The sequence below is a fragment of the Macaca mulatta genome, chromosome 15, assembly GCF_049350105.2.
Source record: "Macaca mulatta isolate MMU2019108-1 chromosome 15, T2T-MMU8v2.0, whole genome shotgun sequence".
Classification (NCBI taxonomy): Eukaryota; Metazoa; Chordata; class Mammalia; order Primates; family Cercopithecidae; genus Macaca; species Macaca mulatta.
Genome location: NC_133420.1, coordinates 78,313,715 through 78,329,791, shown reverse-complemented (window position 1 = coordinate 78,329,791; position 16,077 = coordinate 78,313,715). Strand labels below are relative to the sequence as shown.

Below are 16,077 nucleotides of genomic sequence, written 5' to 3'. Positions count from 1 at the left end.
AAAAGTTGTACGGAAATGATCATATCCCTTTTATACTAAATAATTCTGGAAGCATTTGGTCATTTGACATAGTTTGCACAGCACTTTAAGGTTCCTCTGGTGGTGTCAATGACTGTCCCCCGACTCTCCACCCAGCTTACTCTTTTCCTTCTCCTCCCCTCTTCTTCCCCTCCCCCTCCTCTTCCTTTGTATGCCTACATACCTTCCTCCCTCCCTCTCTCTCTCCTTAGCTACTTCCCTTTCCTTCCTTTCTTCCTTCCTTCCTTCCTTCCTTCCTTCCTTCCTTCTCTCCCTCCCTCCCTCCTTCGTTCCTTCCTTCCTTCCTTGACATATGATTCACATACTGTACGACTTACCCATTTAAAGTATACAATTTAGTGGTTTTACTATATTGAAACAGTTGTGCAACTAATCACAGAGTAACCACAATCTAATTTTAGAACATTTTCCCCCCTAAAAGAAACTCTATTAGCAGTCAGTCTCCATTACTCCATTCCCTCTCCCAGACCTAAGCAACTACTAATCCGCTTTCTGCCTCTGTAAGTTTGCTTATTCTGAACCTTTCCTATAAATGGAAGTACACAAGATGTGGTTTTTTGTGACGGGCTTTCTTCACTTAGCATAGTGCTTTCAAGATTCTTTCATGTGTAGCATGTATTTGTACTTTATTCCTTTTTATGGCTGGATAATATTTCATGGTATTGATTTATACTATATTTTGTTTATATATTCCATCAATTGATGAACGTTTGGGCTGCATCCGTTTTGGGGCTATTATAAATAATACTTATGCAAGCTTTTGTGTGATCATGTATTTTCATTTCTCTTGGTTATATACCTAGGAGTGAAACTCCTAGACCATATAGTAACTCTGTTTTTCTGTTTTCCCAAGTTACTATGATGTGTAAAATGTCAGGAAGCAAGGCAGAAGGTCTCAGAACCAACTTCTTTCTTAGGACTTTTTAGGCCACTAGGATTGGTTAGAATCTTTAAGACAACTCTTGATGAGAGTAAACCTGGAAGACTGAGTATTCACACAGACCAGACACTTGTAAAACCCTACTGGTCAGAATTAAAAGGTTTGTGAACATGCCAGAGTTTCTCTGATACGCAGTGATTTTGACAGACGCTTTCATACCCTATCTAGAGTATACTTGATAGTTATCTTTGTAAGTATGGCTGATTCAGCCCTCTGAGAATTAGGTACTTAATATTGAGTCTGAATTAAATCCTGTCTTGGACAGTGCTTGGGTAGTCAGGTTGCTTTCACTTCTCCTTCACTAGTGAAGAGAACACTAGTTATCGTTGAAAGGCTTCTTTGGAGTTGAGATTATTATACTTAAGAGAAGCATTTCTTTTCTGTTTCTTTTACTCCCCTGCAAGAATCCTGAGTCAGTACAGTTCCTAAATGGAACAGTGCTTTGGGGACCTATGAAGAAGGCGGTCTGCAGGCATTGTTAATTATTTCTAAAAATAAATCTGGGAGACACGCTAATGGTAATGACTGGATTCTGGCACTTTATGGTTATAGAAACCACTTTTATATATTTTGATTTCCTCCCCTAATGCTTAATTATCTCCATGTGGGCATTATGATAGAGTGTCATTGAAGGTATTAAAAATTTAATTAATTGCTTAACAGTTACATCTTATGAAAACAATGTAGAAATCTTTTTACATTTTTCATTTTTGGTTCAAACAAACCTAGCTAATCAAAGAGCAACCACAAAATCTTCAAAATGCAAATTAGATACAATAATGTACAGCTACCAATTACAGATTTTAGTGTTTTTGTATTCCATAGCAACAAACTGCCAAGTCTTTAAAAAAAAAAAAGTCAACTAAAGCATTCTGTTGTTCCCTGAGCTCTACTACATATTCTACTGTAAGATTTTAAGCTCTGTCATGGAAGTATTACTAGAATCACAAATTTTTAAAAAGGTGTTCAGACAAGGCAAATATTTAACTGTGAGCTATAGAAGTTAAATATATTGAGTATATCAGTGTTTGCATTTTTTTTTGGATGGTATAGGATTTTGTTAGTTTTCTATAGTAATTATTGCTTATGGTGACTTACAGTGATTTACTGGATTAACATTAGCTTTTTATACGGATCTGAGATTGTGTCTAATAAGATGACTAGAGTCATGACCATTTAGTTAATCTGAAAAATGAATAGATTTAAAAAATTTATTTCAATGGTCTTTTATGTTATAGAGTGATGGAGTCTAACAAAATTTTGAAATCTTGTCACAAAAAGGATACAGAAAAGATTTTGCATAATGTTTTATTATTATCCTCTCTATGATTTTTTCACTTATCATTTCAGATAAGACCAGAAATTCCCATTCCTGAAGAGTTGGATGACGATGAAGATGATGAGGATGTGGATCTTTCAGTTCCTGGCTCTTGCTATCTCAAACTGTTGTCACTCACCCCCTCTTTGGTTTTACCAGGTGACTCCTATTTGTTAGTAGAGAAGCTAGCATTTTTTAGTGATTGGATTTGTCTGATTATATTCTTTTGTGATAGGTACATACTATAGTTTAACCTTATGTGCATATTTTTTAACCAGAATGTTAAATGCACCCATCTGTTCTATCGAAACAGCTTGAGGTAGTATGGTGTTTAAATCATATGAAAAAACGTTAGATCTGAGTAGCATTGTACAAGAAAACTAGTGTAAACGACTGCGTTCACTGATAATTAAAATTCATTTGAAAGGCTAAATGTATTCCACAAGATGAATTTGCACTGGTACTCTAGGTCATTGATTTAAATAATACTTCATTATATAAGCCGAGTGAAAAGATCATTAGACTATTCAGAGATTTACTGAGTAGTTCATTATTATACATTTATTCTTTCTATAGAGTTATGCCAAAGATGTTACTGATTTATTTGAGAGCTATAAATTAATGCTTTTCAAAGATGGATCAGATCATATGGTCATTCAGCTCTGATGTAAAACTTATAGAGCCTTTAGCTTTTAAAAAGTAGGCTGGGTGTGACGGCTACGCCTGTAATCCCAACACTTTGGGGGGCTGAGGCAGGCAGATTGCTTGAGTTCAGGACTTAAACACAAAATTAGCGTGGTGTGGTGGTGCATGCTGCAGTTCCAGCTACTTGGGTGGCTGAGGCACAAGAATCACTTGAACCTGGGAGGTGGAGGTTGCAGGCAGCTGGGATCATGCCACTGCATTCCAGCCTGGGTGACAGAGCGAGACTCTGTCTCACACACACACACACACGCACACAAAATAAATAAATAAATAAAGCATTCTAATGCTTATATGTGGTAATTATTCTATATGTATATTGTGTTTAGAAGTTCTCACCTGCCCCTGTTACTATATGCCCTACCCAAGAAATGGTAGACGATACCATTTGAAAAATATGTTTGATTGTGGACTGTGATTAGGAATTTACGTTATTTTATTTTGAATATTATTTTCTGATCATTAAAAAGTTATTTAAAAATTCCCCAAGTGATTTATTGTGATTAAGTAGCTTTTCTATATTAGACAACATCTTGCTTAGTTTTGTTACAATTCTACTTTGAATGTTCATGGATGTAAAAATTTACTTTCTGGAAATGAAGTTCAATGAAAGCAAAAAATGCCATTTTATCTTCTCAGTCATAATCATACTAGCCTGTAATGGTGGAAGTTTTTTCCCCCTGGTTTCATCCCTCATGGAAATTCCTGGGAAATTCAGCCAAATATATACTAGTTATTTCTAGGCAAAGCTTCTTTTACAATTCCCTGCCTCCTTTTATTAGAGAAAACTGAATGGCCAAGTTAGACAAAGAGTTCACCTTTTCTCTTCTCCTGGTATCTAGAAAGAATCCTCAAAGACTTGTTCACTCTTCCTCTCTTCTGTTCTTCCCCACTTCCTACCTCTTAGCTTTTCAGAGTCTAAGACCTCCCTAAAGTTAACATGAGTCCAAGGAAGGAAAAAACCTTCAGTTATCCAGAGTTCTTTCATTAACCTGAAATAACCTAGAGTCAAAAGTCCTTTGGGGTTTTTTAAATGGTATTTTTTCACTCATATATGTATCCCCCATCACAGTCTGTGGTGTCAGAAGGAGAAGTGGGGGGATATTTGTTGCCAAGGGGTGCTGTTGTTTGTCCTCTCAGTACAGAATGTGCAGTGCTATGGTGGCTATTACCTGGCGCTTCTACGTTGTTTGTACTTGGTGGTTCCCAGTACCTTTGCTTGAGAAAGAAGTGGAAGAGTTGAGATCAACAACTGTATTTGTTTGAGAAAATTTAGTAATTTGAGTGAGGTAGGTGATCTAGATGCTATGTTGGCAAACTGTCCCCATGGACATTTCTTTGTTGATTATTAGAGAACTATAAAAAGTGTTCCTTTGATTACTAGAGAACTAGAAAAAGAACCAGGAAAAAGGCACTAGCCTTAGGAATATATACCCTAAAATGCACAGGATGAATAATATATATTAGTCACCAAATGCTACAGGCAGAAAAGTGGATTGTGCTGAATTTAAGTGAATCCTGCCCCTTCCTCCTTTTAATTCCTTTCAAATGAACAAAAAAACAGCTGTAAAGTGAATCTAGGAATTTGCATTATTTAAATAGAGATGTTATTGATATTATTTAAAAAAAGTTTTGAAATAATTTTACACTTGCAAGAAGTTACAAAAGCAGTTTAGAGAGTTCTGTGTACCTTTTTTGCCCTGGTGCTTTACTTGATAACATTTCACATAACCATAGTATGATATTAAAACTAGAAAACTGACATTGGCACAATATTACTAACTTAAACTATAGACCAATTTGAATTTTGTAGGTTTTTTTCCCCAAGTATGTGTAAACTTATGGGATTAGCTATTTCTTTTCCCCTCAAGTGTCCTTGAGGGGTTTGGGCCATCACCCTAAAAGATCAAATCCCAAACACCATAATTGTAATTGTTAAAATCCTGAAAGATTAAAATACCTAAAGTCTAAAACCTCAAAATCACAATTCTGAAATCTCAAAAATATAATTCTAGAAAAAATAATGAAAAGTTTTTTAAAAGATGTATATTTATATTTTAAAATGCAATTTACTTGAGAAACATAAAAACACGATAGAGCACTTTATACAATAAAATAGGCAAAGTAATGTACATATTTTTGCAATCATAAACAGATATACTAACAACAGCCACAATATAACAATTAGGAGCAGATGAACTGTATCCATAAATAAATGGCCCGCAGAACAAATAAATGCTTATCACTATGATTGGTGGTTGTAGCTCCCAGCTTTGTAACTGCAGTCATCTGAAATACTCTGATGCACAACTGAAGTCTTTTCATAAAATCAGTCAAAAATCTCGAGCTCGAGTCCAGCCTGGCCAACATGGTGAAACCCTGCCTCTAATAGAAATACAAAAATTAGCCGGGCATGGTGGCAGTCACCTGTAATTCCATTTACTCAGGAGGCTGAGACAGGAGAATCACTTGAACCTGGGGTGGAGGTTGCAGTGAGCCAAGATCTCACCACTGCACTCCAGTGTGGGCAACACGGAGAGACTCCATCTCAAAAAAACAAAAAACAAACAAACAAAAACCTCAACGGGTCACCACTACATATGCAGTCATTCAAAGAATTGAGATCTCAAGATATTTTATGTTTCACAAATGCAGATATACCAAAATGACACCTCTACTTATTGAGGAAGTTTCAACATTTTTACATATGTACACGATACGTACACACAAAGTCAGTGTTGTGATAATGCGTTTTTGTGGAGTCAGATTTGTAAAAAAAAAAAAAAAAAAAAAAAATGCATAAAACCAATTAGAACTCTTTAGAAGTCTTTATACGATTTGTATTTCCAGTATTGGAATAGATGCAAAAATGAAATACATAGCATAGCAAATTGGCACTATGTGTGAAGGGGCGGAAGTTGTATATGATTGAATAATTTGGCAGGGGAGATTTCTTGTGTTTTTTGCCTGTGTTTTCACTTCTGTGATCTTCAAAATGTGAACTGCACTTGTATTTGGAGAGTAGTTGTGGTCTACAAATTTGGTGAGTATATGTTCTCCATTTGAAAGTCTGGTTATTGCTCAGCCATTGGAAATAAGCAATTTTCTGCTTTTGCAGCATCAATAATAATTAGCTCTTGAACTTCTTTCACCATTAAGTAGCCTTGTACACATAACTTATTGCAACCTTTTTGTGAGAGAACAATTTCGCATCTCTCTTCCACTCTGTTGTAAGGAATATAGTAAGAAGGAATGTTATTTTGCTTCTCCAATACCAAATCTATTTTAGTCACATTTCTTCTGACAGAATCAATAGGATATGTATATAGATATATAAGAGGGGATTGATTAGGATAATTGGCTTACATGATTGTGGTGGCTAAGTTGTGTGACAGACTGTCTGCAAGCTGGAGATTGGGATGCTGGTAGTGTGGCTCCATTCAAGTCCGAAGGCCTCAGAACCTGGGAAGTGGGTGGTGTAACTCTCAATCTGAGACCAAAAGCCTCAGGACCCAGGGAGCTGCTGGTGTAAGTCCTGTAGCTTATAGGCTGGTGAGCCTGGAGTTCTGATGTCCAAAAGCAGCAGCAGAACCCTGTCTCAGTTCTCATAGAGAGAGCAGTTCACCTTCTGTATTTGTTCTCTCTGGGTCTCTGGACAATTGGATGGTGCCCATCAACATTAAGGGCAGGTTTCCCCCGTATACTACTCAGACTCACATACTAGTCTCCTCTGGAAATACCCTTATATTCCCCAACCCCAGATAATGCTTTACCAGGTTTCTAGGTATTCCTTAAGCCAGCCAAGTTGACACTTAAGTTCACAAGTTCACCCCTCGTCAACTGGCACCCATATACATCTCCTTAACTTCCAAATAAAGATAGTAACAAGATAATAGTTCTGCCTAACATGATGCAGCTATCCTGTGTACAACTGAAAATGCACTAACTCCTACCCCAGGATTAGGCTTTTAGGATTTCAGCATTTGGGATTTCAACCTTTTGGGATTGTGATTTTGGGGATTTTAGATGTTAGGAAGTTTAGACTTAAGGAATTTTGATCTTCCAGAATTTCAGCATTTGGGATTATGGTGTGTGGAATTGTGTCTTTTGGGATTATTATTAGCACTAGTTTTTTATATTTATTCCAAATAGTTACCTGTATCAATTGTTTTTTCTTTTTTATTGCTGACTGACATTTCACTGTGTGAATGTAACACAGTTTGTTTGTCCATTCAGCTGTTAAGCACATTTGGGTTGTTTTGAGAATTGATATCTGACACTTTGTATCCTATGAATTTTCAGCTTCTTTTTAAATTCCCATCTGGTCATTGGTAAGAAAGAGATTGGGGAAAGCTCAAAAGCAATGGGAAAAATTCTAGTTGCTAACTTAGTATTTAGGGGAAGATGAAGCTCTATACATCAGCTACACTTAGCCTCCTGGCATCTTATCCTCATTTATATTAATCCCTGGACTGGTGTTAGTTAAACATCTGTAGTTCACTGTAGAGCTTGGTAAGCAGAAAAATTCCATTGCTGGGTTAGTCTATGTGCATATATATACTTGCCCCTTGGCATGTTTCACCTTTTGCCAGAATAGGATCCCTTCTGAGAAAGGATGAACTTACTTTCTTTCATCATAGTGCCTCTACCCTCACAAACGGATGATTCATAGCTGCATTCTGTAAAGTCTATAATTATATCCACTTTGAAGCAGTCCCTGTGTATGTGTATGCAGAAATTGGGGGACATGGCCTACAATCGGATATTACTCATCTTTTTTGTATAAAAGGTATATTGATCACTTATGACAAGAAGGTGTGGGGAGTACATTCAGATTGAGTAATTGAAGAGAGTTTAATAAAGAACCTATTTACAGTTATGTTGTCAAGGTTAAGGGAAACTCACAAGAAATGGTGAACCATCTCACACTGCTTAATGTCTCTGGCCTACAGAGATAAGGGGAGGAAGAAGAACAGAGAGTATCTGTATTATAAATAGGGGTGCCTAAGGGGAGCCAAGACTTTAAGTAAAGAGGAATGCAGGCAACCTGTAGCAATCCTTCAGGAAGTCCTGTGTCTGGGGAATACATCTCCTGACTTTACTGTTTTCACCCCTTGATTTCCTGCCAGTGACTCCAGTGGTTGAAACCAACCAGAAGCCAGAGGACAGACATGGGAGTCTGTTAATGCCTTTCTTTAAAGACTGTTTTTCCAGTGCAAAGAGCAGGGTTGAGAAGGATAGAGGATAGATAAGAAGGAGTAAATGGAAAACATCGCATACTGGTGTTTTTGAACTTTGAATGGAGAATCGTGATTACATCTAGGAGGGTCCTGTCAGAACTGGGTATATAATAAATGCTCCAGTGAGCTCTTGCTGCCTGTAATTCAATCACAGTCATTTAAAGGAGGCTTTTAGATAGCTCTTTTCAGAATGAAATTCCAGTTAGGCGGACCCTTGCTTTTTGTTTCTATAAGAGCCCCATGCAGTGTTTTTTTTGTTGTTGTTGTTTTTTGTTTTTTTTCCATTTTCTATTCCATATGATTTGTTGAGTTTTAATTTTTTTTGTTTGTTTCTGTATTGGGCAACCTCTAGTGGTCCTTAGGAAAATCACATTTGAATATAAACTTATAGTCTTATCAAATATTTTGTTTGTGCATCCTGTTGTCTTCTGATATCACATTTCTGTGTTATTATATGGTAAGTAAAATGTCAAACAATAAAGATCATGGGCTTAATTAGAAGGAACACAGGCAAAGAAATATCTCATTTTAGAATAATTGTACTAATATTGCTAAGAATAGATAGTCATGAAAGAGGTTTTTTTTGAAAACACTTAAATGATAAGAAGGAGCCATTCTCATGAAAATGTGGGACTGATACATTCCAGGTGGAAGGGATAGCAAATGCAGTGGCACTGACTTAAATATCAACTTTGTGTTTTTGAGGAATGGAAAGAGGCCATATGAAAGTGTGAATTCAACATAGCAGGGAGGTAGGGTATTAGAAATTAACTCCGAGGGGAGTCAGGACTCTGAGGGGAGTCAGGGCTAGATCATAAAAGGTCTTGATCTTGGTCAGAAATTGTGATTTTATTTTATGCACAGTGAAAAGCAACTGGCAGGTGTTAGGGACGGGAATGACAAAATTCTGGCCTCTGGGCAGAGGAAGGTTTATAGAGGGTGGTCAAGGTGAAAAGAATTCAGTAAACTAGTTTTTACATTAGTTTGTATGAGGAGGAGAAAAGATAATAAGTAGATAAATAGCAGTGAAAATGGAGAGAAATTGATGGATTTGGGATAGATTTTGAAGGTGGAATCAGAAGGACTTGCTAATGGATTACATGTAAGAAGTGAGGGAAAGAGAAGAATTAAGTTTGAGCAACTTGGTGCCATGTTTTAATTTGGAGGAAGACTAAGAAAGGGATGGGGATCAAGAGTTCTCTTTTTACCATGTAAGGTTTGGCCAGAAATGTAGCTTAGTTGTTTCTATATGAATTAAGAACGAATGTTTCTTTTCTAGCTTATTGCATTTATTCTACTTTTGGTCTCCTTTTATCCTCTTTTAGCTTTGGAGGAATTCTTTACATCACTTGTGAAGCAAGAAATGGTGAATATGCCTCGTGGGATATACCACTCTGCATTAAAAGGAGGTGCCCGCTCAGACCAAGGAAAGACTGTAGCAGGAATCCCCAATTTTATATTGAAAATGTATGAAACAAACAAGCAACCAGGATTGAAACCTGGCCTTGCAGGTAAGGATAGTACATAGTATCAAAAATATAGGTTTTTCATGTAATGATTTAGCTTCCACTTCCAAGTAGGATGTAATAGGCCATGGCAGGGTGTTGCTGCTGCTACTAACATCTGGATAAATTACAAAAATAATTGCATTTTAAGAGACATCACAGAACTGTAGAAGCAAAGGCAAATAGATGAATTAAAGTTTCAGAGTCAGCAGAACATTTTAGAACGTTTTTTCCCCACCTTGGGGGATACCCACTCAGCCCGCAGGCATGACCTGTTGGAAGAAAGAGAAACCAGAGGAGCTTTTAGTGATTGCCTGAGACTAGGGCAACAAATTAGAGATTTTTCTCATAGGACATTTGCTGAATTTGGAATTTGCACCAAGAGCTAAAGAGCTAGGCTGAAAGGTTCTGAAAGGCAAAGTGAAATCCCTTTTAGTCTTCTGATACTTAGGAAACAAAGACGAGCTAGGAGAATGATCTTGGAAAAACAGCATGCAAGAGGTAAAAGCCCTAGAGAGAATGGTGAATTGATACTGAAGATCTGCAACTGCTCTCACCTGGGTGAACTTACTAATTCTGGCCACAGCTGGAATCTGAGCATTCAGGCTCAACTTTAGTGAGAGGCTGGTGAGGAGGTGGAGAAACCAACAGACATCTTGGCAATCATGTGGCGCCAAAGTGACACATTTCAGAACTAGAGTGACCTTGAGCACATGGGCAATTTCTCTCTTAAGTTATTTGCAACATTTTGAAGCTTTATGGGATGGAAAGCTAAAGAGCTAAGCTGACAATTTCTGAGGGCAGACTTAAATCTCCCATAATTGTTTCAGATTGAGGAGTCAAAGACTCATTAAACTGCCAATTAGTGGGGGGGTGTTATGGGAGATACACCCTGGCAAAGGAGTGAACCAGAGCTGGACTCAAATTACAAAAATTATAATCAATCCTAACCCAGATCAGTTCCTGATTAGGTTGAAGTAATTGGTCCTTCACCCAGTCTGCCTAACAGAGGGGAGAGGAAAACTACTCTTTGATTAACAATGATATCTTTTAGTGCTTCCGTAGTTTTTTCATATACTGTATTAGACACAGGACAAAGGAAGAAGCTGGAAATGAAGGGAATATTTCATGGAGAAAAAGAAGTCACTCTGTTTGGAAAATATCAATTCTAATTGGCCTACATGAAATAACATACTTTCAAAATATATGACAAAAATGAGTAGAACTAAAAGAGGAAATAGACAAACCCACAATAATAATGGAAACTTTAAAATATCTTTTTTAGTAACTGGCAGAGCAAGGAGACAAGAAAATCAATAAAATTACAAAATATTTGAACAATACTATGAACAAACTACTGTATTGACATGTAGAACATTGTACCTTACAGTGATGGAATTTATATATTTTTTACCTGTACATGGAAAATTTACCAAAATGACCATACACTGGACCACAAACTTCAATAAATTTCAATATATTGAAGTCACCTAGAGTCTGTCCTCTGATGACAATGGAATTAAGCTAAAAATAAATAACAAAAATGATTACCATATCTCCAGTAGGTGGAAAATTGAACTGTATACTTATAAGTAATGGATGGATCAGAGAAAAGAATCAAAATGGAAATTAGAAGGTAGTTTGAAGTGAATGATAATGAAGATAAGCCATATAACAACGTGTAGGTTGTAGCTAAAATAGTATTTCTAAACACTGTTTCCCCTCTAGGGAAATTTACACTTTCAATGTATATTTTAGAAAAGAAAGGAAAATAGTCATTATTTGAACTTCCATCTCAAGAAGCTTGGAAAAGAACAGCAAATCAAACTTAAAGGATAAGGGAAGAAATAATAAAGATAATGAAACTCAGTGTAATAAAAAACATAAATAAGCTGGAGGTTTGGCTGAGAGCTTAGTTGACCATTGTGGAAAGGGCAGGGAGAGGGAGAGTAAGTATATGTGAATACAGGAATGAGGGAAAGCTTGTCCATTTGTGAGTATAAACTAAAGGGACCCATGTTATCATGTGTTCATGAAGATTAATATGTGCAAGTATTTATCCTTAGTTGAAATTTTGAAAAAACTTAATAGACTCTCTAGAACTAACAATTCACAAACTAAGTCAAGAATTGCAAATTTGTTCATTTATTTATACTTATGCTTATTTATTCATAAGTAAATTATAAATATTTCATATGTGATCTTAACTAAAAAGCTATGAGTCAATAAGTAATAATATTATATTATATTATGTTACGTTAATATTTTTGAGACAGAGTTTCTCTTGGTTGCCCAGGCTGGAGTACAGTGGCACAATCTCAGTTCACTGCAACCTCCACCTCCTAGTTCGAGCGATTCTCCTGCTTCAGCCTCCTGAGTAGCTGGAATTTCAGGTGTTCGCCACCATGCTTGGCTAATTTTTGCATTTTTAATAGAGATGGGGTTTCATCACGTTGACCAGGCTGGTCTCAAACTCCTGACCTCAAGTGATCTATCTGCCTGCCTTGGCCTCCCAAAGTGCTGGAATTACATGTGTGAGCCACCGCACCTGTCCCAATAATATTTTAAATACTAGCTTTTTAAAATCTCTTGTGTTTTTTAATTCCTTATACATAAATGGTCAGAAATCATAATTTGCTTAACAAATTAGCTTTTATTTATAAATATCTCTATCCAGATTGATGATCAGTTTCTGAGAATCTAATTAGTAAAGTTTTTCCATAAGAAATGTCTTTATAAGCTGGGCGGGGTGGCTCACGCCTGTAATCCCAGCACTTTGGGAGGACGAGGCAGGCGGATCATGAGGTCAGGAGTTAGAGATCAGCCTGGCCAATATGGTGAAACCCTGTCTCCACTGAACTTACAAAAATTAGCCAGACATGGTGGCACGTGCTTGTAGTCCTAGCTACTCAAGAGGCTGAGGCAGAACCCAGGAGGTGGAGGTTGCAGTGAGCTGAGATTGCACCAGTGCACTCCAGCCTAGGCAACAGAGCGAGACTCTGTCTAAAAAAACAAAAAAGTCTTTATAACTTTTTTTTAAAGGTGGTATGTTATTTTGCTACGATGTTTCCATGTATCAGAGTAAAGATGGAAAACCATTGAATAGACTGATGGCCAGTAGAGGGCGAAGTTTCAAGCAGACTTCACTTGCTCTTGTGCATGAGGTAGGTTCCCATGTCCTCTTCTTTATGTTTTAGTGTTTTCTCCCTTCATGATATGTTTAAGAAGTTGGATGTTTGTTTAGAAATAATTGTTTTGATCATAATTAATGTAAGTTGCTTTGAAAGACTACCAAAATAGCTGACCCAACTGAATACTCAAATATTTTGATGTATTTCTGAAAGAAATTGGCATGTTTTGCCCCACTGCCCAGCGTAATTATTAGGGAGTGATGTCTAGGAATTTGCTTTACTTCATCAATACTTAACTGTCATTATTCAGAATAAATAACAATTTATTTTTTAAAGAAATACTACTGCCTATATCTTAATTCTAATCCTTTGCAATTATGTAGGGGACCAGTGTTTATATTTTGTGAGAGTTTGGAATTAAAAGTAAATAAAAGCATTTTAGAAAAATAACCCTTGGTTTTGCTGTTTATTTTACTTTTCCTTTCAGCTACCTTTTAAAAATAAAGTTATGTGATTCTATTAGATGATTTATATGAAATCTGATTATTGCAGATTATGGCAAAACTGGGGGAAGAGGGAAGCTGGAAAGCCCTTGGGAAATGCATTTTTATTGTTTTTAAATATTTTATCACACTCATTATGATGTATACAAATTAAGATGTATGAATGAATAACAAAACAAAATATCACAGCAAAGAGATTTATATAGTTCAGACATAGTAGGTTATATATCAGTTATAAGCAAAAGTATATGAATTGGAAAGATTTAATGAACTTGATGTAAAAATAATTAGCATTTCTAAAATATCTTCCTATAAAATCTTATACATTTGGTTGTAATTAATTTGATTCACTTTTATTCTGTATCACACCATTTGCCACCAGTTTAATAGCATAGCAAAATTTAGAGGGTTTTTAAAGACCCATCTTTATCCTTTGCCATCCATTTTCCTTTCACATATTTAGTTAGAATTAAAATTGTGTAAATACTTGTTTCAGAAGCTTTTTTTTTTTTTTTGCCTAATGTAGTGTTTTCATTCAACTACAAAGAGAAGAAGGATCTGGGAAGAGCAACGTTTCTCTAGGAAGGTTTAATTTCAGACATACGTGATTTCTATGTTCGTTTGTCCCTGGCATCTCATTAGTTGGCATAAAGAAGGGAGAAACTTGGTACTTTTTTGTATTTTAAGCGTGCACTTAGACGTTTGAAGGAAAACTGAAGTCTAAAGTCTTAGTTAACAGCTGATTTATAGTAAAAAGTCACCATCAGAACAGAAACAAGAAAAAGCATTAATGCAGGGGACAGCAGAAGACATCTGATAACTTTTGGCAGTGGCATCAGAAGTTATAAGATGTGTCCAAGATGTAAGCACAGAAAATCTTTGGGTTAAGACACTTATTGCTTGTGCTGCAGAGAGTCTAGAAAATTTCAAAGGGAAAAGAAAATAACATCATTGTTTTAGGGATCAATTAGGCATATTGGACAGAATTCTGCCAAATCTATAGTCGGATTTTAGACTGGATTCCATATTCTGCTTAGTATATCTAGTTCATTTGCTTAAAACATAAAGGCTGGGGGACCCATGAAGTTTCTCAAACTATATGATAAGAAATCATATGAACTTTCAGAGCTTGTTAATAAAAATGATTGCAATAATCACAGCTAATAATCGATTTAGGTACTTTCAACACTGTGAGGTAGGTGCTGTTACGTGTCAAGGTCACAGAGCTAGCAAGTAGAGGAGCCTGGAAATTGAACCCAGACAATGAGGCTCCATGGTCCTTCTTCTCTCCCAGGTTAATCAGAGAACATTCTAAAAATACATTTGGATCTTTCCAAGATTACTCAAATCTCTCTTAAATCGTCTCCTTGCATGTCCTCTTTCTTTTGTTGCAATCAATTTGGTATTTTTCCAGATGAAATTTCTTCAAATTCTGCTTTTGGTCCTCCCTTTACTTTATCCTGAGTCTTTTTTATTTCCAAATATTTCTTCTTTCTTTCCTCTTTTTTTTTTTTTTTGAGATGGAATCTCGCTCTGCTCTCCAGGCTGGAATGCAGTGGCACAATCTCAGCTCAGTGCAACCTCTGCCTCCTGGGTTCAAGGGAATCTCCTGCCTTAGCCTCCCAAGTAGCTGGGATTACAGGCATGCGCCACCACGTCCAGCTAATTTTTGTATTTTAAGTAGAGATGGAGTTTCACCATGTTGGCCGGGCTGATCTCAAAGTTCTGACCTCAGGTGATCCACCTGCCTCGGCCTCCCAAAGTGCTGGGATTACAGGCGTAAGCCACCATGCCCAGCTATATTTCCAAGTATTTCTTGAGAATTGCAGTTTGTTTATTAATTCACCAGTTGGACCTTTGGGTTTTTTCTCGGTTTTCAATGATTAAGACTAAAGTTTCTATAAACATTCTCATACAGATCTATGTGTGAACATTCATTTTTCTGTTTTTTTTTTTCAGTAAACAAATACCTAGGAGTGAGATTGCAACGTCATGTGGTAAATTCATATATAACTTTGTAGGAAACTATCAAACTGTTTTCCTAGTGGCTATCTCATTTTGCATGCCCATCTGCAAGGTATGAGAGTTTCAGTTGCTCTGCCTTCTTGTCAGTGCTTGATATAGTCAATTAAAAAAATTTAGCCATTCTTGTAGATGAGTAGTATTAGTTTCCCTTTGTGGTTTTAATTTGTGTTTCCTTAATGACTAATGATGTTGAAGCATCTTTTCATGTGTTTATTTTGTATCTCTTTTCTTCCTGAAATGTTTGCTCTGATCTTTTGCCCATTTTTAAAATTGGGGCTTTTGTTTTCAAAAGAGTGTTCTTTATATATTCCGGATATTAACTTTGTTTTTACTTAGTCTGTTACATGTCTTTTCATTTTCTTTTTTCTTTCTTTCTTTTCTTTCTTTCTTTTTTTTTTTTTTTTTTTTTTTGAGATGGAGTCTCACTGTGTTGCCCAGGCTGGAGTGCAGTGGTGCAGTCTCGGCTCACTGCAACCTCCGCCTCCCGGGCTCAAGTGATTCTCCCACCTCAGTCTCCTGAGTAGCTGGGATTACAGGTGTGCGCCACCACACCCGGCTGATTTTTGTATTTTTAGTAGAGATGGGATTTCACCATGTTGGTCAGCCTGGTCTCAGACTCCTGACTTCATGATCCACCTGCCTTGGCCTCCCAAAGTGCTGGGATTACAGCCATG

The 16,077-nt window shown here is 36.6% G+C and overlaps 1 protein-coding gene across 4 annotated transcripts in view; it reads left to right on the top strand.

The window, feature by feature from the left end:
- Nucleotides 1-16,077, top strand: part of FOCAD (focadhesin) — a 314,136-nt gene that overhangs the window by 192,894 nt on the left and 105,165 nt on the right. For all 4 annotated transcript variants that reach the window (XM_077966008.1, XM_028835129.2, XM_077966010.1 and 1 more), the window contains 3 exons: nt 2,330-2,456; nt 9,565-9,750; nt 12,787-12,908. In XM_077966008.1, coding sequence (XP_077822134.1) covers nt 2,330-2,456; nt 9,565-9,750; nt 12,787-12,908 — 435 coding nt within the window. The remainder of the gene's footprint in view (nt 1-2,329; nt 2,457-9,564; nt 9,751-12,786; nt 12,909-16,077) is intronic.